Below are 25372 nucleotides of genomic sequence, written 5' to 3' on the forward strand. Positions count from 1 at the left end.
AAATAGATCATTTGTGTTTATCCCAAAATTAAAGATGTGAAAAGGCAATATTAATTTTAAAATATTGTCCTCCATCTTGAATTGAAAACACAGAATTTCTGAAAGATGAACTACATTGCTATAACAGATAGTTCAGAGGGGCACTAGCAGTCCAGTAGAGATAAGAGAATGTTGGCTCCAAAGTTTATTTGAAAACAAAAGCTGAAATCTTCACGTTGTCCACCTCTGATATAGTTCTTTTCATAATGGAAGTTCCCATATTCATACCATGTAATGCTTAGAAGTTAATTAAAAAGTGCTGTTTAAGCTGCTTTGAATCTTCTGTCAAGTTTCCATGGCTTGATGTTGTCTTACAATAAATTACCCATTTTGTATCTTACATCTAATCCATGCCATTTTCTTGGAATTCAAAAAACCTCATTTTATTGCCCCCACCACACACCATCCTCCAAAAAAACAAAAGTCACATAATATTTTCAAGCATTGTTCAAAAATAAAGCATTTTTGCAACCAATTCTTGCTATGAAACAATATGCACACAAAATGTATTTCTTAAATCCCATAAAATCCTCCAACATGAGGCAAAATGATAGTGTTTAAAAAGTGGCTGCAGACCGCAACATTGTCATTCAAAGCTGTTTTTTTTTGTCCATTTCAGTTCAAAATACTAAAACATTTAATCACTAAAGCATTAAAAAGAATTTACACTCTATTTATTTTGATCAGCTTACCTCTTCAGAAATATATATACCCCAAAAATGTGCATACATTAGCAGCTATAAACATTACATGGCATATCACACTATGTCAGCTTATATGAAAAACGTACAAAATGTGAATGTATTCAAAAAACTATTCTGCAGTTACTATCTTTAAAGCAAGACATAAAATCATTATGAAGTCTTGTAAGCATAACACTGTTTCAAACAGAAATAAATATATAACACTTTCTGGTAAATTACAGCAGCAAAAAACAAGAGGCATCCTTTTTTTAAGCAAGACTTTCACCACTATAGCAGCTGTTCAGACCTGAATTCCTCTCACAGCCTGCTTTATATTTTCCAGTAGGGCTTTATTTTCTGGACTCTGATAACGATCTTGATTTGTATACATGTCCGTCAAAGTGGTCACGTAAGCATCAAAATTTTGTTCATTGATTGGTTCCTACGAGATATTAAATAGTAGTTCATATACAACTTTCATTTTCTTAATCGTATATTCATTTAAGCATAACATATTATCAAGGCATATTGCCACCATTTTTTATAATATTTAAAATGCCTATGTAGTTCTTACTTAATTTTACAGGATACACTGGAACAGGCCCTCCATGTCTTTGTTAGCAGTTAAATGTATCTTTATGGTTTCAGTGTTGTTACCACAAATATCCAACTGGTTGATGAAACATAAACATAAAAAAAGACATCTATTGTATGAAGTGAACTGAAGATCGCCAAATTCCTTAACTTGTGCTCTCAATCACTTACCATATGTGGCAGCTGGATATTAGCTAGACTATGAATTAAAGACTGGCTTAAATTGGCCAATTCATGAAGAAGAGACTCATTTTGCTGTTCAATTACTTTGTTCTCCTCTTCTATCGTCTTCAGGTTGCTCTCCATTGTGGTAATCTAAAATGGACAAATTTGTGTACAATGTAATATAAGGCAAGCTGTTATAAAGCATGTGCTCTTTGAAGGGAGAGATAACAGAAATACCAGGGAAAGGAGAAAGAGGTCTATTCATTCACGCTTAAAAAGGTTTTGCTTGAGTCTGCAATTCTTATCACTGTTAAAGATTTCTTATTCCTACTGCATGTTGTATGACTTTAACAGCTTGTCTTTTTTAATATTGCTAATAATGAATGAACTTGGATTTGATTCCACTGCTATAGAGCTTTTATTCTTGAGTTGAAAGGCACTAAGAAGGACCTTAGTTCTGCAAGTTCACCCACGTGGTTAAACACTTCTACTCCTAGGAGCCTACCTTAGGAACATTCTGTAGTCAGTCTGTCATGCATTTCTTCTATTTTATGATATATATATATATTTATATCATAATATATATATATATATATTATGATATATATATATTGTTACTTAAGGATGCACATCTTCTTGATGCCAGTGTTTAGCTCTTTGCAAGTATAATTTGATTCTATGCAATTTCACAGGGCTGAAAGCTCAACAATTGCATGTTATTGCAATGTATTCTAATACATACAGTGACTTGCAAAACTGAAGGAACTGAAGAAAATTTGCACGTAGCCAGAACAGTGGGTCTCTGGGCCATGACTACATGTACAGGAGAAGACAACTGAGAGTATGCTCTGCTTGTGTTCCCCAGTGACCAGACATGAGTTAGCTCTGACCTTGCATGGTGCCCTGCTTGAGCTAAAACCATTGCTGAGAGGCAGCTTACCCAAGCTTGTGCAGAGCATTGTGCTATTAAAGCTGTAAGGATTTCAGATGAGCGCTGGTTTATGTCCAACTCATCAAGAGCACATGCAGAGCTCACTCGTATCTGTCTATGGTTTTCTCTGTAGACCTGTCCTTACTTTCCACATTGGATGACAACTGTTAATATCTATTACAAAGTGTACAGTGTGCTTTTTGTGTGTGTGTAGGTTAAAATATGTGTTGACAAAAGGGTGAAAAAAGATGCCAGAGAAGTGGAAAAAATGCCAAAGAACACAGGGTTTTGAATTCTCAAAATGATCTTTATCCACTTCTACATTGGCATAGACAGTAAACTCTGGGAAGAACTAATACAGTTTAAATGCTGATGGGAAGATTGGAGGTTTGTGCGGTAGTAGCAGGCAGAAGGAGAAAAGGTTCTTAAGGGAATATTAACCTGAACATGGGTGAGTAAATTTTAGGAAACTGTTGGCATAATCAGGTAGTTTGATGTCTCAAGTTTTATTCTGGACCTAAAGCTTTAGTCTGCTTGTGGAAATACAGCCCATTAGCTGATAGAAGTAACTTTGACAAGTGAAGTGGCAACGTATTATGAACTTCAACTTTCTCTTACTTTGACTACAGGTGTTTATATAGCAGTTAATCCAAGCTGCCAGTATTGCTAGGCCTTGGTTTTGTCACAGTTAATTGATTCTGAGATATTTCCACAACATATAGTAGGCGAAATACTTTTTCTTCAGCTTTGAAACTGGAAACATATCTTTCTCTCTTGTTTTGCCTTCAGCCTGTTCATATTGGAGAGCAACGTGGTATGCAAATGCAAAACATCTTTCATAGGTGCTTTTTAGTCAGTCATGCTCTAATATTTATCCTAAAATCTGGTTTTGGTATTGCAGACCAAAGGGATGACTGTGATGTCAATGAAGGCCCAGTGCAGTATGACGTACTGCTGATGCCTCACATTAACAGGAGTAGCTGACATTTTATAGACTTTCTACCTAGCTGAGCACCACTACTTGAATAGATCTTTTTTCTTTCCTCAAATAAGATGCTGATTATCTGCAAATACAGGGGCAGCTGATCAACATATCTCACAATTTCATTTAGTACTCATCTGTATCTTAAGATAACTGACATACTAAATTATTATATTAATTTGCTTAAAGGCTGAATTTCTCTCCCTATGTTTTACCCTAAAATTAATGAATGTTTACTTGTATTTATTCTGAAAACAGGATAACCTGTTGCTTGTATGAGACACACAGTTATGCACAGATTTTTCTTTCACTCTCTCACCTTTATGTGTTTCTGACCCCCTTATGCTTTTGGATTTGCATGTTAAATTTGAACAAATTTACTAGAAAGTCTTATATTAAAAATATTTTCTTCAAATTCTTAAGCAAAAAGGCAGCTGAGTAAAGGAGAATCTTATGAATGCTCCAACTAAGAAAAAGGCTGCAGCATGACTTTTCACTTTATTAAACAGAAAAGATTCTACATGGAAGGGAAGTTCCTGTTGTGGGAAAAACTTTTGCTGGCACTTAAAATCATATGGGATGCAAATCCATATCAAACAAGACTGTTACTACTTCTGATGTTCACAGATCTTCCACTATTTTCCCATTGCATATTCCCCGCCTGTGCTGTCTTACTGAAATCTATGTTGCACAATGTTTTTCTAAAGGTTTATCAGCAAACATTTTGTTACATTCAATACAATTTTACTGTTGCAAATAAAGGGGACTGTTGACTTTGATCCTCTTAACAGATTGATAATGACTATGATGTAACTCAACATGTTGGAAATGTAAATTGCTTCTCTTCAGGAAAGTGTATGAATTCAAAACTGCCTCTGAATTTTTGTGAAGTTTGACTCAGCTAGGATTTGCTGCTAGGCATCAGTAGCTAGTTGGGTAAGAACAGGGAAGTATTAGACCACACTGCCCAGAGACTGTGGAATTTCCAGTGTAGGAAGTAAAGAAGAAGTTAGACAAGCATCTGTTAGGATTGGTTTAGGAAGAGCTGAGAAGTAGGAAGCGAAGACTGGTGGACAAAATAACATTTCAAGTTCTCTTGTAGCTCTATTATCTAGAATCTTATTCATTATTTTAATGACAGTGTCATTGCCAGTCATCCTACCTTTTTTTCTAAATTTGCTGCACCAAGGTGTGAAAAGCATCCTTTCAACTTGATGGTAAAATCATCAGCTGAAGTTTCTTTACCAAGAATATGCAAGGGTCTCAGGTAGTGCCTACTCTGATTTCTAAGAATATGCAATGGCACTAGTCTGAGATATGAAAGCTGGAACTGAGATCACTGGAGTATGACTTCTGTACTCATTTCAGATCAAAACTTGATGTGAAATTCCTAGCAAAATCTTTGAAACTCAATACATGTTTTATGCCTGTGGTAGTATTATCATGGCTTTTAAAATATTTTTTATTCATCTGACCAAAAATAAAATGAAAAATTAATAAAGATATTGACAACTGGAGCATTTACCTAATGTGAACATAACAGCCAAATAGCTTCACATTTTTTAAAATCTCAGCTAAATCAGTCTGTATGTGAAATCATACTACATCACTGCATCAAACAAAAGAAAGCATTAGGCAGATTAGATGCTGCCAGATTCAAAACTTAGGACCAAATTCCTCCAACATAAATACATATTATTTTCCTGCCATTGATTATTCTTCTTGTTTTACATTCTTGCCAATTTTGTCCTCATTACTCTACAGTTATATCTGGTCACATCAGAAAGCTGTGTAAAACATAAGTCAAATCCTATAAAGGATGAATAATGACAACAGAACCCTGAATACAGGCGTGAAATAGAAATGAGGTTTCAATATCAGTTTGGTTTAGAAGTCAAAGGAAAACAAAGCTGAAGAGGTAGATCCTGCCCTCTATTTATGAGTATACAAGAGGAGGAGGAGGACGACAATGGACATGACACTCTTCTCCACAGGCAGCAGACAAAGAAGTAACAAGGAAGGGTTTACTCTGTTTCCGTCAAGATTAATTGGATGATTATGACCATGGGACTAAAGGCTGATAAATGGTGAGAACCGTGGTAAATCTCACTGTTGGTGTCTGTTCTCAAATCACGTGAAGAAAAAAGCACCAGAAGCTATGTTGGGCACTGGAAAATGCCAGGGAAAGAATTTAATTAAATTCCTTCCTTTGTTTTTTCCATCCAGTTTTAGGACTGATGAATATTGAGGTTTTAAATAATAGTCTGATGTTAGGTGGGGTTTTTTGTATTTTTGGTTGGTTGGTTGGTTTTGTTGTTTTTTTTTTTTTTCCCAACAGATTTATGTGGAACCTAAAAGGAATTAAGCTGGATCTATGGAAACACTACTGCTGCCAAGGGCTGCACTTAGTGTACCACATGATGAAGTGAAGAGTGACAGGTATTTACTTCCCTACCTAAATTTCCTCTGTAAGAGAGACCTAGCAAAAGCCGTGTTGTTCATCTGAACTCCTTCACCTTGTAACTTACATTAATGATCATGATGACACACAACATTTAAACTGCTGTTAGAAAGTCATAGCGTTATAAAGGGAAAATACAAAGCTGACAATGACATTACTTCAAGGAATATATTTTGCTAAGCCTTTTTTATTCTTTTTAATGCTGGTAACTGATGTGGAAATTGCATAATTGATATTGTTTTCTGGTTTTATAAATGGCAAATCACAGATAGAAATCTTCATATGTAAGAAGCATAAAAGGGAACAATATATTTCCTATATTTCTTTTAATCAGTCATGTAGAAAAAGCAGCTGAATTTAGGGCTTCATAAAACTGTTACCTGAGTTCTGAGTTTAATCATATCAGCTTCCATCTGGGAGTTGGATTCATTTAGTTCTTTGATTTCTTCATCTAACTGTTTAATTTCTTCATCATTTTCTATACCTGGGTGATATAAAAATAAAAGGGGTGTTAAAATAATTAAACTTTAAATAAGAGTTCAGTGAATTAATTGTTTCCATATTTGAAAATAATTTATTGCAAGTGCAAGTATTAAAGTAAAAAAGAAAAAGGAAGTGTTCTTCAAACTTTTGTTTTGAAGTTAAGCCTATGTATTTTCCACTACTTGTCTTTTTAAAATTGCAATAATTTTCCAGTAAGAGTGCTGAAAATGCCTTGAGGATCAATAAGACACACCTTTTTCTTTATATGTAGTGATTTAACTTTGTATTATAAGAAATGCACCTGCAGCAACAAATCCTGCTCCATTATCATATGTAATTTATTTGAAAGACTGTGTCCACTTACAGGAAGGAAAAGAAAATATCTTAACAAACTAATCTCTTCATATTAGAGCATTGTCAAAATCATCTGTAACTAATTCAGAAGATTTTTTTTCTCAACACAGTGAAATTTTGTTGATGTGATACTGTTGTATTGTGATACTGCTGTTGCTTTTAATAATTTCATGGTTCAGAAGAGTGTTATTAAATAATTATACATAGAATAATTTGCAAAATGGAAGTGTTTTCTGAGTTTTACGGCATGAACATTTAAAGAACAGATTTTTAAAGGTACCTGCATTTTTAAGGATTCAGACAGGAATAAACTGTGAAGGTTTTATTGATTTATCCATTTAATTACTGTAGAAAAGCATAAAATAGTCCTGGGAAGAGACAGACCTGTTTTCTCTCAAGCCAAAGTCTGAACTCCTAAATCTAGAGATACCGGTGTTCCCACTCTCTTGTTCCTACTCGAGTGTGAATCTTGCACACCTCTTCCCACACTGCCCAACTCTAACAGGAAGGATGCTGTGCGTCCCCCTAAGTATCCAAAATATTCACAGACCACTCCTTAAGGCATTCTTCCTGGGCATGGCAAATACAGTTTTCAATACTTCCCAGGCTGCAGAGGAAATTACATCCAGCTCTTCCACTCCCTGGTTACTAGCTATTGAACAAAGACAGACAACGCTTCTTCTCCAGCTGTGCTGGCAATGTGGGCTGAAATGCCTCCTGCACTGTGTTGAAATGATTTGTGGCTCTCAAACACAGTCAACACCAACAGTTAAGGCAGCATGCAAGTCATGGACTAAGTGACTACATAAAGTTTTCCAAGAAAACTCAGGACTTAGGCACCTCTCAGACAAGCCTTTTGTGTATTACTTATTTGAACTGAAGCACCTACATTTTGCTTTTATTGCACTTCCAACTATCAGGGTACTGTCCTGACTTTCATCCAAGGTACTTTCATTGCTTTCCCTGCAACTCAAGGTTCCCAGGAAGGACTGCAGATTATTGGAGATGAAATGGCACAAGGCTATCTACTTCTGCCAGAGGTTACAGAGCCACAGCTCCAAATGAATTCAAGGGAGTTCATGAGGACTTGACACTCTGGAAATCAAATCTTTTTCGCTTTTGAATCCTTCAACAATATAAGACCAGCTATCCACCTTTGATAAATGAGAAGTGAACCAGAAAATTATAATGGCATATTCTACTTTGAAATATTATAGTGTTTTAGATTTATGTAGACATAACTCAGACCAGTCTGACCACTCCACTGCTGGCTCAGAATTCCACAGCATAAAACCTAGTTTCACTTCTACTGACAGTTAATTCACTATTTATACAAAGATTTACATACGTAGGAAAAAAAAGCCAATAGAGTAATGATAACTTTAGTTTACAAATATTACTATATTTGAAAAAGTAATGATTAAAAATTTACCATTACTGGCTCGCTGCTTTATTGTTAGCATTTGTTCTCCAGACAGCTTTGCTTTCTTCATTGCTGAAGTAGCTCTGGGGCATCCTGATAAACTGTGAACAGTAAGGAGCCTGTTAATTTTGATGGGTCATTGAAAATAAACCTGTAATCCAAATCTGTAATAAAACCAGTATTTGAGACAAAGTTTATCTTCACTGCCTACCACTGAAAGAGTGTGTTAATCTGAAAAAAAAAGGACTTACCAGTAGTGATTTCATGGTATTCTTTCTTCCAAATTAATTTTGTATAGACAGCTAATATAAAAGTCCCTTTTTAATTCATATGTTCAAACATGGAACTGAATGTTGAGAGAAAGGGACATGAGCTACCTCTCACATCCAAATGTCTCTTATTAACTATGCTTTTCTTTGTGAACATCAGCCACTGAGCTGGATAAATTGCCCTTTTCTAAATTGCTTCTTAAAAAGGCAGTAACTATGTGTTGGCTTTTTGTTGAAGCCTAAGAATAGTCATTCCCACAAAACTGACCTTGCCTTGATAAGGGATATACATCTCTTATAATGTGTATTTGTTACACTTCAGGATGTAAACACAGTTATCTATTGTCTTCCATGTTGCCAAAATATTAAGCTTTTTAATTACATTGTATGAAACAATTTGATAGCAAATGCAGTTTTAGCAGGTTTTATTGTAAAAATAAAACTAATGATCAGACAGTGCTCACTACGTTATAAATAATTGTATACACCAAGCTATCCTCTTTTTCGAAATCACATCTTTAATGTATTTGCACTATAGGTAATAGAAAACATATATTCAATCTAATTTAATGATGGAAAATATATATTCAATCTAATTTAACGATGGAAAACTATAGTCTTATTCTGAGCAAGCCTTAACAGTGAAGGGAATTTGGAAACTTGCTAAACAATTCCCTGTTGCTTCAACATTTAAGGTTTCACAGCCACTGAAACTTGAGTAACATCACATACTTCTCACTGCATACAGCCACATTTCTATTTCCTCTTCAGATCCAAAGGAATATTTTATTTTTTTACAGTTTTTAATTGTGCAAATCACATTCAAAGCTAATACTCAAATAATCTCTCTGCAACGTAGAGCAAGTTTCTGAGGAACGTGGTATCTTTGATTAAAAGCATTTATTTAAGTAAAGACCCAACTTCCTACTAAACAATGTCCTCTAATTTAAGTGTATTAATTATTGAAAATGTTTCTCTGAAAAGCCTGGGCTACTATTATCAAGTGAAGCCATCCAAAAAAAGGAAACTTTTCCCAGAAAAATGTCTAAAAAAAATGTCCTTTTCTCAGCAAAAGAATCATAGCTTTTCACTGTAGCCTAGGTTATAGGATTCCAGGTTATTGCTCTTGGCTCTGCTATGGACTCACTGTGTGACTGTAAATAATTGTCCTCTTGAAGTGTCAAAGGGAGCCCTGAGGAAGATTAAGGTGGAGAGGACTAGCCATTTGGGGAAAAAATATTGGCATGGGAAAAAGAAGGAAAGATAACAGTATATGCAAAATTTCTGTATCATTTAATTATCATGGATTATCTACCTTCTTTTGGATGCACCCAGATGAGTCATGAGTTAGTGAGGGGAAAAGCAAAGGGCTGACTATTTTTGGGCCTACTAGTGAGGATGCATAAGGCTTCCACATCCTGTAGCCAGATTAGTTTTGTTCTTACCCACTGGTGATCTAATACAATATGCACAGCCAGAGAAGGGCTTCAACCAAAAGGGCCTTCTTTCCATGTAACTACATGCCCAAATCACAAGCTTCCTCTTTTTGCTTTCCTGACCCTTATGCTCGTGGCTTTAACACATGCATCACGTACCACTATGACTACCTTTAGCTTGTTATGTGTCTGTCCTTAGAAGACACCATGAATAAGCAGAACATTCAAAACTCGCAGAGGTACCAAATTCAACACAGAGGAAGATGCCAAGGCCAGACGATGCCATCAACTTCCTCTGCAGGTCTTTAGTGGCAAATCTGTCTCTCCATTAATTTTATATTGTATTGTAAGTGGATTAGCTCACTTTCCTGAGCCAGGCACTTACAATTTCAATGAAGCAGATACTAAGTTAAAAACCTAAATTAGAGGACTGAGTTCTACTACAGATTATATATCTTGGCTAAATTCTTCAGAAATGAGTAAGACAAAGATCTGCAATATTCATCCTCTTTGCCCATCTCCGTTCTTAATTAAGTTATCTAAAACCACTATAAATAATTTAAAGGTAAATTAGTATTTTTAGGATAAGCTTCTGCTTTGCAAAGAAATTCCTTCCATTCTATGTTCTTGACTATGTTTACTTCTCCTGAAGGTAACTGCTCTTTCTCTAAGTTGAGAACAACCAGAAGAGGGCAGGACATAGGTGACAGTAAGATGAAAAACAGGACTAAGTCAGCATCGCACCAGAAATGGGCTGTTGTACAAAGGCTGAACCTCACAGAAGTGTAAAGTTAAACAAAAAACTTGAATTGAGATCCTAGTGAGACTGGGAATGGCTTGACATTTCTAGAAAACGGGGGGGTAGAAGACAAAAAGGAGTAGGTATGATTTTATTTGTCTCAAATATCTTGAGACTTTATTTGTCTTCCCATGAGTGGCAAACAAAAGAGTACAAGTGAAAGCTGTTTCAGTGCTTTAAGAGTTAAGCAAAATATGCTTTAAACATTTCAAAATCAAAAAAAAGTCCAAGAAAAACATGCTAGCTAGTAGTTTTGGTAAGGACAATACCGATCTTCACATCAAGTTTAAAGTCTTTATAGTTGATGCCTGCCATAGGTTTTCTGCTACAAGTGGAATTAGTGCATAATCCTGCTTCGGTTTATTTTTCATATTTTCAGAAACTTTACACTGACTTACACAAACATGGAACTTTGCAGATTGTTCATTCCGGCAAAGAACTAGTAAAATTAATCACAGTTATCTCACTACTGCCATTATTCTCATACACATGAGAAATCATGGGAAAGAAAATATAAACACAGTTTGAATATTCTTTCCATAATAAAAAATTAGTAAGGTTTTCTAACAACATTGCTGGGGGTACTGTTGTAATGAATACAGTATAAATGTACTGAGTCATCATTTATCTCTGTCAGATTGTGGATGCCACAAAGCTTGAAGCTACAGCATTTTGGTGGGGCTATGAGAAGCACCAATACCCAACTCCTTTCTCCCTCTGAGCTCCTGATTCAGCAGGAGCTGTGGGCTGCTGCTGCCACAGAGACAAGGTATCAACAACCAGCTGATCAACAGCACCTTGTCTTGTTGAGATGCAATATGTCTTGGCTCTTGCTGAATTTCTACTGTCGGGCTTAATCTCTACTTTAAGAAAGAAAAATACAGTCTGGCACATAATCCTTGAAAGTGAACCTCTGACATAATTTACAAAATACTATGAAAAATCAGTTAAACTGCTAGATTAAAGTGATCTAGGCTCATGTCCTGCAAACCTCCTGCAAGGCGTGATAAAATCTGAGAAGGTCTCAGTTTTTGCTGGTTGGCTGGAGACTTCTGACATCTAACGCAACATTTATATTGGAAACGTGCTTTTTTTGGGCACGGGTGCTAAACGGAGAGGTGCATGGCTGGGACCTATCATGCAGCTTTGCTTTGCAGGTCATGGCACTGTCCATGCAACAGACATTTCTACACACTATACACCTGCAGGACTGACAGGTAGAAGTGGTGACTGTGTTTTATGCCCTGCAAGTTCACCTTGCATTAATCAGGCTTGTTTTTACAGAAAGACTTTATAAATGGAGGCATGCAGAGGTAAAGTGCTAGTAGCTGTATAAACTCTATAAAATAAGGTCTATCCATATGTACACATACATCTTACCCTAACTGCTCTGAAGAGTAGTGACTAACGGAAATCTGATCAAGTATGCAGAAAGACTATATACACAAGCTAAGATAAAGAGTATATGGTGACTGCATCTGTTAGAGTTGAACACAACATGAAGAATGTATTTTTTTTCTTCTTTAGGACTGTGGTTACATTACTGAAACCTATGCCTTGTCATATATTCATTGGATTTAGAATAAATATAACAAATATTTTAGAAATAAAATGAAAATTAGTGGGGAAAAAAGTATGAAAGGGACATCTAACTAGTGTTTAGTGCACATTTATGAAGAAATTTAGTTTAAAAACAAATAAATGTGGGCTAAAAAAATGCTTCAAGAATGCAATTGCACTGCCTTCAAGGATGCAAACAAGAGAGGCCGTCAGAGTGGAGGATCATTGATCAAATGGAGCAATTTTCTGGGTGACTGATTTTAGTTGTCTGGGTTCCAGCTGTGCTCTGTTAAATAAATTTTTTGCCTCAGAAGACAGATGCAGTCTGGTCCCTCTTGAAGCTGCAGGAATTGTACTTGGCTTGTCAAGTGAAGAAAAAATTTTCCAAATGGAGAAGTAGGGATGTGGGAAAAGAGGAGACAAAGGTCAAATAAAATGCAACTTTTATATTTGGTGTGTGAAGTGCTGAAGTTTACAAAGAAAGGAAGAACATCATGTAAAGAAACCAGAACCTCAGCTTAGAGTACCCAAAAAGCATCCTGAGGGCTAACTTTATAAACACTGTAAGATGTTTATAGATTCACTACCACAGTGATTTTTCAAAAAGTTAAGAAAATTAAACACTTTTCCTCTTTATTAAAACTAACATTGTCCATAGACTAGAGGAAGGAACAAGTGACATTCAAGGGGCATCTTTTAAGGAGAATAGGTCCAAAACAAGCCCCAAATGTAAATCCTTTTGAAATTCAGGGAAATACAGATCACAGTGAAAACTACTGTTTTATTTTGTTAATGGATGAAATCTTACTTTTATGGCTAAGCTCCTGAGTTATTTGGTAATGTTTGAAGTTCGAGTTAAGAGATCAAACTCAGTGATCAAAGTAGCCCTTTACTTGGTTTAATATTAAATCCATGAACCACTCATTTTTTTTTCTTTCTATGTTGAAGGGTATCAGCTTTAGTGATTTCCTTATTCCCACGAGTAAATTCTGCTACACACCTTAAAGGATGAAATACTCTATGCGCAACTCCAGCAGAGATAAAAGGAGCCCTCCCTAGCCCTGCACTCATTTTTATTTACATTCAAGGGTGATTGGCTTTTCCCCAGCTTCTTACTGAGATGTAAAGTAAAGGGAGTCCAAGAGAGAGGTTTTGCAAACAAGCTAGTTTTGTTTGCATGGAGATTGCTGTAACTCACAGAGGAATCTCTCCTCCTCCTTACTGGCCACACGACTCCAACTGCCTTTGTGTGGTGTTGGAAAAAATCATCTATTCAGCTCAATTCCAGAATTCTTCACCGGAAAAGAATGATTCCAATTAATGTGTCCCTTTTTAGGTCTTGTTTCCTGGCTAAAGCTTTTTTTTTTTTTTTTTTTTTTTTTTCCTTTGTGCATTTACAACTCACACCTGAATGCTGGTGATGAAGAACTTTCACTTAAATTTTCAACCAGGACAGAAATCAAAGTTAAAAAGACTAAAAGTTGGATGTAATGTGGAAAGTGGCAGCTCTTAAACCAAGTTGCTTTCCAAAGCTGCTGAGGAAAGTAGCTGAGATTTTATTCTCTTTAAATAAAACTTTGCTTTGGTTTCAGAACTAAGAAAAATTAAAACACTATCCAAGTGGCCATACAAGAAATATAGCCATTATGATTAAAACAAAATGTAAGCTTTTCAAAATTATCTTAATGATACTTGACTATTGTTTCAGAAAAACTTTCAGGAAAGCACTACATTCTTATTTTTTGGGGGAGGCAGTGTTAAAGTAGCATTAAAATCTGGTCAGTCAAGCACCAAATGGACAATGATAGAGAGTGAATGGTCATGATACCCAGAAGATGAGAGGGTATTTTGTTTTTACTGGAGATTTAAAAGGTAAAATAGTACTATAGCTTAATTATGCCTACCCCTCATAACAAAAGAATAAAACAAGCAACAGGTAAGAAAAATAAAAATAGAAATGATGCAGAACTGTAAACATGGGCAAGCTGAGAGAAAAGGCTATGAGAACATAGTCAATTTGAAAGGAATTTCCCTGAGGCATAAATATACATCAGAAAAAGGATTAATGCATCTTGAAAAGCTGGAACTGTAAGAGCAGTGCCAAAGTTGCCCTTCAGCTGGGCACAGTAGTTCTGTGGCAAATTCACATCGTATTTTGTTGATTAAAGTTGCTTAGTCAGTAAAGGCTCTGTGGGTGGGCTTCTCGTATGTGCTAATGAGCTTTGACCTGTCTCATCCCTGAACAGGGAAATAAGTTTGTTTTTTGCCCAATGATGCAACAACTGTTCAAAAATCTCTCATTTATTCTTTGGTGAGTGAGGAAGCACTGCAGCACATCACAAGACTTACAGGTGGCCCTAGCACTAAGGGCTATAGAGGGAAGGAGTGTGCACTTAATAGGGCACCATTGGGTGCCCCAGGAGGTGGAGGCTGGCTACTGCAAAGTAGATCGGCCTCTCTCCTGTCCTGGGACTGCACACAACAGGGCAGATGACCTGCAGACCAGTGTATTTACTAGTCAGTTGAATAGGACATGTATTGTGAAGGAGAAAACAGGCTGAGACTTCTTTGTGTATATAGAGGTAAGGTGTATCTCTAGCTACATAGTTCTGATTAGTACTCTTAGGCAGTTCAAAATTTCAGGTGATCTATTTAGTGACTAAACCCAGTTCACTTAGGCACCTAAGATGAAGCACAGTTTCTCTAGACACTTGTATAGACAGCAGAGAGAAAAAGGTACCTCAAGAGGAAAATTTGTCCCACCTGAAAACTAAAAAGCCATTCAGTCATCTCTGCTTTTTTATGGGCTATGTCTGGAATGAGGACAAACAGGCTTATAACCAGAGAGCTTCTGCTAAGTGCCCGAAATCAAGGAGATGTCACATTGCAAGCACCTGTACAAATTACTGTCTGCTATCGTTTGTCAGGTCTGCTCAGCAAAATGATTTTTTGTGTTTATATTGTGCAGTCTGATTTTTCTAATACGAATTTCATATTATTTTCTCATAGACTTTCCCAAGGTAAGTAAACCTCTTAAATCCTTTTAGATTAGCTCTCTATTAGAAGCCTTCCAGTTTAATAGATTGTACATCTGATTAAAATGCTATTCCATCCTTCTTCCAGCTCGTAGTGAAAAGAGCTGGCAGTACTACCCACAGTCAAAGAGCATAACTCTTTCAACAACCAGGCTCTGCATTTAGTCACTTCTGACTTTTGCCAAATTTTAACTGATCTGACTGAAATCTTCCAATGTAATTGTCTGGCTAGGCTCAGGATTTTCCAAACATCATAGGAAAAAAACTTCGATTATCAGAATGTATTTGTATACCACTGTTTTGTCCATATACTTTGTTTTGTCCATACTGAGGGGAAAAAGGAAACCCCAATAATTCAGTGAATATCTTTCATGTCTGTGAATTGGAGCAAGACTGGACATTTCATCGGGTATTGCTCTGAGTTTAGAGATGCATTCTGATGTCCTCATGAAAACACATGTAGATTTGGCAGAGTTACAAGCCTCTGACAGACTGTCACTTGGGCATGCTCAGGAGATGTGACTTTGGATGCCAAACCCTCCATGTGTTTTGTGTGTATGACAACCGGGAACATGGTCACTGCCATCAGCCCTGTTCATGGATGCAGGGCCCAGAGCAGAAGTCTGCTTGCTAGAAGCAACACCAGTGAGGCTGCCTGAGTTCTGCCAGTACGCAGGAGAAGGTGCTTGAAGGCCAGCTACATCAAATGCTGAGAAATGAGAAGCACAGAAGTAAGAAGAAAGACCAAACAGGAGCCATGGGGACAGAGAAGAGAAGAGGGCCAGCACAGATGCGGTAGGTGAAGAAAAGGATGGGAAGAGGAAGGTACTGAAAAGTGATTTAGAAAGACCCTTTTCCCTCAAGCTTATGGGTCAACACAAAATTCCCAAGTGAAAAAAACTTTGTACTGCAGGATCAACCTCACAGATTTTAGTTTTATATTTTTCTTCTTTATGTGTATTGTTATTACATTTAATGACAATGTTTCTCTCCTTGCCTTCTTGGAAATGTCAGCATCTTGGAAATGTCTGTCATTTTTCAGTAGTGTCACCATGATAACACTTGTAATTTTCAGTTTTAATTACTGTTAAATGCAGTGAGTTTGGTTAGTTCTATATTCCTAACACTGTATGACTTTCTCCTGCTGAACTGCAATGTAGTGCTCATAGGAAAAAAGTAAGTGGGAAACAGCAAAATAAATCAATGGCAGCAAGGGGACACAGAGATTAAAACCAAACAAACACCCTAAGCAACTTTAAAAAAAATACCAGGGAAAAAGTGAAACAATGAGAATTAAGAGTGAATTAATTTTTACTCAAATGTGGCACTCTGTCAACTTACTCTAGCAACAAATAAAACAAAGGCCAAGAGTTGACTTGACAAGAGACCTGGCTAGAAATAGATGCAATCAAATAATTTAGTGAGTTGAATATTAAAAGCTTCTTACAAATCTGGAGTTTGACAGTATTTGCATTTCATAAATAGATAAATGGAAGAACAAGAAAAATTTCCTCTCTGCAAAGTTTTTACCATTTTGAACTTCAACATAGCATAGGAACACCTTTCAAAAGTGTTTTTTAACCTTTGGTTCCCTACAGATACAATCACTGGTCACAAATTCCTCATAAACATGGTATTTTGGAAGTTTAGAGCATCCTGAGAATTCATCTGTCAGTTTGGTTTTAAAGGATGCTCGCAATTGACTTACCTACGAGCTTCTGAGTCTGCTCAAAATGAAAAGAGAAGCATACCAGAGGTGGAAAAGTGGAAGAAACCCCATGAGAACTATAAGAGCATTGCCAGGGTGTGCTGAGATGCAGTTAGAAAAGCAAAAGCTCAGCTCAAATTGAAATTGGCTAGTGATGTCAAAAACTACAAGAAAGAGTTCTTCAGGTATGAAAACAACAAGCAGAAACAGAAAGAAAATATTAGCCTGCTGTTAAACAGGAATTAATCATCAGTAACACTGAAAAAGCAGAGGTTCTCAACACTTTCTTCACCTCTGTCTGGGCTTCAGGCCTTGGGAACAAAAATCCAGGTCAATGCAAACACAAACCCACCATCAGTGAAGGAACAGTTGGTATGTGAACTATTATAGGAGCTTGACCCTTACAAATTGATGGGCCCTGACGTTATCCACCTGAGTGTGGTAAGAGAGCTGGCTGATGTAATTAAAAGGACACTCTCCATAATCCTTGAGAGGTTGTGGAGATAGAGAGACATCCCAGAAGACTGGAAGAAGGCTAATGTCATCTACAGGAAGATCTTAAAGGAGGATCCAGGAAATTATAGGCCCATCAGTCTTACTTCAGTCCCTGGCAAAGTTATGGAATGAATCCTCCTGGGGGCTATCGCAAGTCAAATGAAGTACATTGATTGGGAAAAAAAAGCACAGGTTCACCAAGGGCAAATCATGCTTGACAAACCTGATCATCTTCTACAACAAAGTAACCTGCTTGGTTGATGTGGGGTGAGTGATAGACATTGTCTAACTAGATTTCTCCAAGGGTCCAGCACTGTTTAATATCTTCATAAGTGATCTAGATGATGGGATCAAGTGTACCTTGATGAAGTTTGCTGATGATACCACACTGACTGGGGAAGCAGACACTTCAGAAGGGAGAGCCACCCTGCAGGAAGACCTCAATAGACTGGAAGAGCAGGCTAACAAGAACCTTATGAATTTCAGTGAAGAAAAATGCACCTGGAAAAACACAATCCAGGAGTACAGCACAGGCTAGGATCTACCTGGCTGGGGAGCAGCTATCTGGAAAGGGACATGGGTGTCCTGGTGGACAACTATGAGTGACCAGTGAGCTGCAGTGGCAAAGAAAGCCAAAAGGATGCTGGGTTGCATCAACAAGGGCATCACCAGAAACGGTCAAGAAGTCATTATCCCACTACTCAGTGCATGTCAGGCCACACCTGGAATACTGTGGCACTTGCAAACTTTGCCTTCAGGAGCTGAGGTCGATGACACAGGTTTTTTAGGAAGTATCTTTCTAGCAAAGCATATTTAATGAGAAAAGGGATCTGCACATGAAAATCTACATCTCCATCCTTCCCTCACATTTGTCATCTCCTGAACCCTTTGTGTGTTTGGGAGCTCAGAGGTTCTCTGAGGATCTGTGTGAGTGTTGGTATCTGCCTGCTTCTAGCAAGCAGCTGCAGAGGGCAGCAACCTGACTTGAGTTTTTATCTTTTACCTTTTCATCTGTCCTGGGTCATGACATCATCTTTTCCTTATCTGCCTGTTCCCAAGTTTAGCAATGCAGCTGTGTAGCTCAGACATGTGACCAACCTAGAATTTTTTGAAGAAACAATACTGGCAGTGCTCCTTCACCTCAGGACGTACATGTGAGGCAACGGCTGAACTGAGTGCACTGCTATTATCTTCCTGCAGGCTTTCTGACAACCTTACCATTATTTAAGCCTTCCTATACATAGTTGGTAGCCCACAACTGTCATATGTAAACATTTCCCATAACCACCTCACAATTTCTACATACATTCCTTCAGAAGGGAAAAGACACTGGATGATGTCCATTACCTCCTCCCAGCACATCTAGACATTTTGCAAATACAGTGGCATGCCCTTGCTGTTTGAATACAAATCCTATTCTATAAACCTGTGTACAGATCTTGGAGTCCCACTGTGTTCAGCGAGGATACAGGTATACTAAAGAAAAATTCACTTTCTCCACATTTTCATCTCTATTTAGAATGGAGAAAAAACTTAAGATGGTGAAGGGTCTAGAGCACAAGTCTTATGAGGAGTGGTTGAGGGAACTGGGGTTGTTTAGCCTGGAGAAAAGGAGGCTCAGGGGAGACCTTTTCACTCTCTATATGAAAGGAGGTTGTACTGAGGTGGGTGTCGATCTCTTCTCCCAAGTAACAAGCAATAGGACAAGAGGGAACAGCCTCAAGTTGTGCCAGGGGAGGTTTAGATTGGATACTAGGAAATATTTCTTCACAGAAAGGTTTGTCAAGCACTAGGACAGGCTGTCCAGAGAAGTGGTTGAGTCCCCATCCTTGGAGGCATTTAAAAGACATGTAGATGTGGTGCTTAGGGACACGGTTTAGTGGTGGACTTGGCAGTGTTAGGTTAATGGTTGGACTTGATGATCTTAAAGGCCTTTTCCAACCGAAACAATTCTATGATCCTATGATTCTCTTATAGCTCTACTAGTATATGTTTTTGTACTGATTTTGGCTGGAGTAGAGTTAATTTTCTTCATGGTAGGTGGTATGGGGCTATGTTTTGGATTTGTGCTGAAAACAGTGTTGATAACACAGGAATGTTTTTTTTACTGCTGAGCAGTGCTTACATAGCGCCAAGGCCTTTGCTGCTCCTCACCCCACCAGTGAGTGGGCTGGGGGTGCACAAGGAGTTGGGAGGGGGCACAGCTGGGACAGCTGACCCCAGCTGACATGAGGCATATCCCACACCATATGGCATCATGCTCAGCAAAAAAAGAAGGGGAAGACAGAGAAGGGGGGATATTTTGAGATATAGTGTTTGTCTTCCCAAGTTACTATTGCACGTGATGGAGCTCGGCTGTCCTGGAGATGTCTGAGCACCTGCCTGTGATGGGAGGTGGTGAATGAATGCCTTGTTTTGCTTTGCATGTGTGTGTGGCTTTTGCTTTACTTAATAAACTGTCTTTGTCTCAACCTATGAGTTTCCTCCCTTCAGATTATCTCCCTCATCCTGCTGGGAGTGAGTGAGTGAGCAGCTCTGTGGGGCTGAGCTCCACACTAGGGTTAAACCACAATAGTTTTCCATAGTAAAGGGAATTTAAAAGCTACATTACCATGTTTGAAATGGGTGAACACTGATTTAAAGAAAAGTGGGCAGGAGATGGGAGCAAGAACATTGTTTTAGATCTGAAAAGGCATTTCTGCACAACATTTCCACTGAAGTCAGCACAAGCACATTTCCCCTTCTGTGCTATGGAGCAGGGTTGCTAAATCCAAGTATATTCTGAGAAAGTCCCCACTGATCACAGTATCATAAATGATGCCATCCAGAAAAATCTTTTTAAATCAAGCATGAGGATATAAGGGCCTGTTCAAGAACTAAACTGAAAAGCTACAGTATAATAACCAATTTACATTTCATTATAACCCATTTCATTTACCTACGTACTGACTCCATGCTTACATGCCTTCCAATTAATTTTTGTATTACTGATAGGTTACCTAATTTCACACTGGCCTCTCTTGCTAGCACAGGCTCCTTTTTGAAGCACAGCAGTCTTAATCCTATGCTTCAGGTCCCTCCTGATAACACTCTGTTGCCATTCTTTCCTATACAAAGTCCTTGACAAAATAAAAGCATTCATAGGAATTTTTGCAGACAGGCATGGCAAATGTTAAAAAACCAGAAACCTTTGTTGGTGCCTTTGTTCATAGGGTAGGATTCAAAATTTACTGAAATTTGTGACTTTTTCCATCAACTAGTTATTTCTGCTGCAGAAGCATGCACATACAAATATGCATATATTTAATTTCCAGACTATGTGATACCAGTTGGAGCAGGTTTTCAACTAAGCACTCATTTACCAGCCCTTGTGGATCATCTCCAGGGTCCACTGATATCAGTGGAATGACACCATGTGTACAAGGCTCAAAAGCAGCTCTAAGAAATCTTTCCCGAAAAAACCATCTATATATATATATTTTTTTTTTTTTTTTGATTAGTTCAACAGTTGGCATCATTTTCACAAGCCAGTCTGCTGTTCCAGTTTCCAGAGTATTACAGCTGCTTGGATAATAGCATATTAACAGCTGTCTACAAATGACAGATTTAAAAATCTCAAATAACACGTTAAGGACAAATACGCATGCAATTAATGCATATGCTTAGAGAAGTCTGCTGATAGAAAAATATTTATACTGGGCATAAAGTACCTATTTGTAGGCAGGGAATCCCACTCCCACTGACACACTCAGTGACATTTGGGGTACAACTCTGATTAAAGGCAGGTGTCTACTTCACCAACTGAAGTGAACAACTGTCCAGGATCCAGTCATTCCATTTGCTGGAAAAGCAGTAAATGCATCTTATTCACCTACAAGCAGATTATTAAAGTAGGTGAATTGTTCTGAAGTTCAGTCCTACATGCGGAGTTTGATTCAGTTGTCTATATACAGACATGAAATGCCATTTGAGAAGTTATATCATTAAGGCTAATAAATATGACACTGGACCTACCTTTCTGAGCGACAGATGGAGGCTACCTAAATTATCCTAAGGCATTTAAAATGGTTCCAAGAGCTTTTCTTTGTATGAGAAAATGAACTAAGCCCTTTTAACAGTATCTTAAGAATCCTACAAGATTTAATCATATTTTTAAAATAACACTGCTTATTATTAGTATTGCTACAGCTTATGGAAGCTTCAAGAAATTGTTAAACTTGCTCACCGCAACTTAGAATACTGGCACTTTGTTACATCAAGACAATTAAGTAAGATCAGTCTACTTCAATCACCCTTTTTAAGCGACTTTTAATCTTCTGGTGCTCTCCTCTAACAATGGACATTTTTGCTCATGAACTGGTCTTATAAAGTAAGCCTTTTGCATGTCTCAGTTTCTGCTTAAGATAATGGTACTCAACAAAGCACATAGCTGCTATGTGGCTAAATGTCATATTTAGGTTCCTTCACTGCAAAAAAATATATATTTAAATGTTATTATATTTTTTCATTAAAACATTCCTATTAAAAAAAAATCTCTAGGTACCATTTGCCCCTTAATTTTGATGAACAGTTAAATTTAGAACCAATACATTCCTTTTACAAGTTAGCTATTCTTGTTGTAAGAATCTTCTATTTGAAAATGTAAATACTATGTAAAAACTCCTTGAAAGCAATCTCAGTAATTATACTGTACCTTTCAACTAAAGGTAGAATCCTTTCCAAATTTTAATGACAGATGTCTATGAGTTAAATAAATGTTACACCATGATGAAGAAAGTGAACCTGAAATATGAACACTAATACTGATATCTTACTGAAAGTCAGAAACTTAAATCCACATGTGGACACCTGCACAAACGGTTGAGGTTTTTGTATCTGCTGCTCCCTAAAGCCTAGGGGAGCTGAAGGCTGTGTAATACCTTTGACCACTTACGTAGCACCTCAGGTCATGGACCAGAATCCCTTCAAGGTAGATACCATAAAAACACTGATTAGAAAATCAGCTCTGAACCTAAACAATAAATAGGAACTATGTTCACAAAGTCTGGAGAGGTTGCAGTAAGGGTAAAGCTTTTGAGTTAAGCTATAAAGGATTGTCAAAGAAAGAATCAAAGGTAATAGTTACAGGCAACAGAAGGAAGAAGAAATATACTTTTCACCTCTATATCTAGAACTGACTACAAAAAAAGATCAGGTTGGTTTAGTTAACTAAAAGGTACAGAAGTTCAACTGAGGTCTGCCTGGAGAAGGGTGACAAATTAGGCACATAGGTTTGACATATTTGAAGTAGTGGAGTTTTATATTAGTTATTATATAATGAGAAATTTGCTCTGGCATTACAGTCATGTTCAGGCTGAGATTCTCACCCAAAGCTCTAAGAACACACTTACTTCCTCATAACCTAGTATCTAAAATAGCAGCAAGATTTATCCCTAATAGACTGGCCACTTTCTCTTCCTTAATCTCTTAGTAGCTATGAAAAATGTCATCACTGAACTTCTCTTAGTTTTGCTAAGTTTATCAAAAATGGGGTTTCGTATTTCTTCTGTTAAATGTTTGTATTTCATTAATTTTAATTAATCTGCTGTATTCTGTGTTTACTGTTTTGAATGAACATTTTCATTACCAAATTAATAGAAGTGTTTTAGTTTTATGGAACCAGTTCCTAAATTCTTTAGTTCCATGCTCTGATGTTTGGGAATCAACAATGTGTTTGACATTGCTGAAAATCCAGGGGATTCAGATGTTTATTACAAAGTCTATGCTAAGATAATTTGTCCAGAGTCACTCTATAAAGCAGTAGCAGATTTACAGTTATTGTCATGTGCACTTTTTTCCCTAAATTTTTCCATGTATTATAGATTCAGATTCAGGTCTCTATCTGCAAGGACTTGCATCAAAAAAATCATGTGTCTCGATTTCCAGTTATCTACAAATCTATGTAGGGAAATTATTTTTCAAAGTAATAATGAAATTCAAAAGGAACAGAGAAATGCCATGACAAAAAGCTGTATTTCAAATCTTGCTAATCTGTTTTAAATAATAAGTATACAGTGAAGAATAGAAGCCACAGTTACTCACCTACGATGAGTAAGAAAACTACCACTGACATGTCCTGAGCCATCACATCCTGGGGTTGGACATGACATTCCTTCCGTCTTCACTGACTTCCAAGAGAACTGTGAGCCATTTAGGTACCCATCCTTTTGCCTTTTGGCAGCTAGAGGACACCCTGACGCACTGCGATGGGATGCATATTTTCCAGTTATATGACCCTGACCATCACAACCAGGAACTGGACATCTGGATAGCAGATAGATGAGATAAACTTTATTGTCTTGCCATCATATACCTGGTAGCCTCTACAACAAAGTCAAAATAAACCCGACATGAAAAGAAAAGAACAATCATGCACTGTGTTTTTAAAAATAGTCAAGATACCCTTTAGTGGGTAAAATTACAAGCAGAACTTTGTTAATATGAAAAAAGATATGTTCTTTGATAAACTGTAAGGAGGCAAGCCAGTAGATGAAGTCACAGCTGTTGATATCGCGCAATTGCAACAAAAGGACTGAGATATGTATTTGAATTGCAGGTGTTCATTTCAGTAAATATCACACTGGAATAGAAATGTTGGCTACTGAGATCCACTCAGCAGGGAAATTGCCCATAAAAACTCTATAAGCATAAAATCCTACTTAGTATAATCCTTGGTACATTTTACTTATGTGTATGGAATCTAAAGAAGACTTGTCTGAAGTCATGAAAATGTTAGGTATAAACAGTTAGGCATGAAATTATCATAGCGCCTCATCAGAAATGCTGAGCACCTTTAACCACTCTCTGAATAGGAGGGATTAGAGCAAAGTATGTGCTACAGCCTAGAGAGATCACTGAAGGCAGTTCCGTATTCATCTGATGGTTCTCCTTACTTGGAAATTCCCTCATATATTTGCCCTGTATACTTCTAAAAAACAAATAACCAGGGTTAGAAGGAACAGGTTAGAATCTTCAAAGTGAAATATTTAAAGAAACCAGTTTTCAGTATGCTGCCACATAACACATGTCAAAACAAGGCTGGTTACTTCATTGTTTGTCCTGCACTAAAATACCGCTGCAATTCTCCACTGAGGATCCAGTCCTGAATGGTCTAAGCAGTCACTAAATCCACTGAGTTTGGTGGTCACTGATATCAGAGCACCTTGCAAGAAGAAACTAAGACCTATAGGTAGGCATTTGTTCCTCTTGCAAACTGCATAAACAGTCAGAACTGTTGCAGCAATCTCATATAAATACTTAAATCTCTATTCCCATAACTACTGTATTTAGCATGTATGGTTTGTCTGTAGTATGCCAACATATTTAAGGGATTTTTAGGAGATAAAGATATAGGTAATTTTTTAATTTAATGTGAAAAACATATTTAAAACTTAACTGTTTTTAAATTATAGATTGTGTCCTTGGTTGAATATTTTATCCTTTGCTGAATAAATCAGCACAGATCCTTGATTTGCAGCTCACTCATAGAAATCAATGTGGCCATCTGCTCTTGGATACCTATCACACAGTAACATTTATGCCTCAATAAAAAGCTGAAGATATTTATGACCTTGTAAAACACATGAAGGCCCTTTGACAATATTTGTTCTCACCTAATTGGCTCTTGGTCTTCCTTGTCTTCCTTGCTTTGTGCTATCCTGATTCCACTTTTCTTTGCTCGCGGACAGCCTGAAAGACTGAGTGAAAGAAAACACTTTAAAATGCAATTTCTCATTCTTGAGCAATTTACAGGGGATATACTTTCTGTCTGAAAAGCTGGCAGAATAAGTAATTCCATCCAGTTTCCAGAATCAAAGCGCAAGTGGTTTAACTAAGGAGAGCTGCAGTATGGAACCACGAGGGGGAATCCGTGTATCTCAGTTTGTGATGCAGAACAGGACTGCAGGCACTGTGCA

General features: G+C 37.2%; 1 protein-coding gene across 13 annotated transcripts in view; it reads right to left on the reverse strand.

Annotated features, from left to right (window-relative positions):
• The window catches only part of MYT1L (myelin transcription factor 1 like), a 308557-nt gene that overhangs the window by 1630 nt on the left and 281555 nt on the right, over positions 1-25372 (reverse strand). For 7 of the 13 annotated variants that reach the window (XM_033009870.1, XM_033009871.2, XM_042803269.1 and 4 more), the window contains 6 exons: positions 25070-25153; positions 23499-23720; positions 8125-8216; positions 6230-6339; positions 1488-1631; positions 1-1164 (listed from right to left, as the gene is read on the reverse strand). The exon at positions 1-1164 is cut by the window's left edge and continues 1630 nt beyond it. In XM_033009870.1, coding sequence (XP_032865761.1) covers positions 1024-1164; positions 1488-1631; positions 6230-6339; positions 8125-8216; positions 23499-23720; positions 25070-25153 — 793 coding nt within the window. In that variant the 3' untranslated portion in view covers positions 1-1023. The remainder of the gene's footprint in view (positions 1165-1487; positions 1632-6229; positions 6340-8124; positions 8217-23498; positions 23721-25069; positions 25154-25372) is intronic. The other 6 variants (XM_033009879.2, XM_033009876.2, XM_033009878.2 and 3 more) reach the window with 1 other exon arrangement.

Source organism: Tyto alba, unplaced genomic scaffold (assembly GCF_018691265.1).
Source record: "Tyto alba isolate M040663 unplaced genomic scaffold, T.alba_DEE_v4.0 Super-Scaffold_40, whole genome shotgun sequence".
NCBI lineage: Eukaryota > Metazoa > Chordata > Aves > Strigiformes > Tytonidae > Tyto > Tyto alba.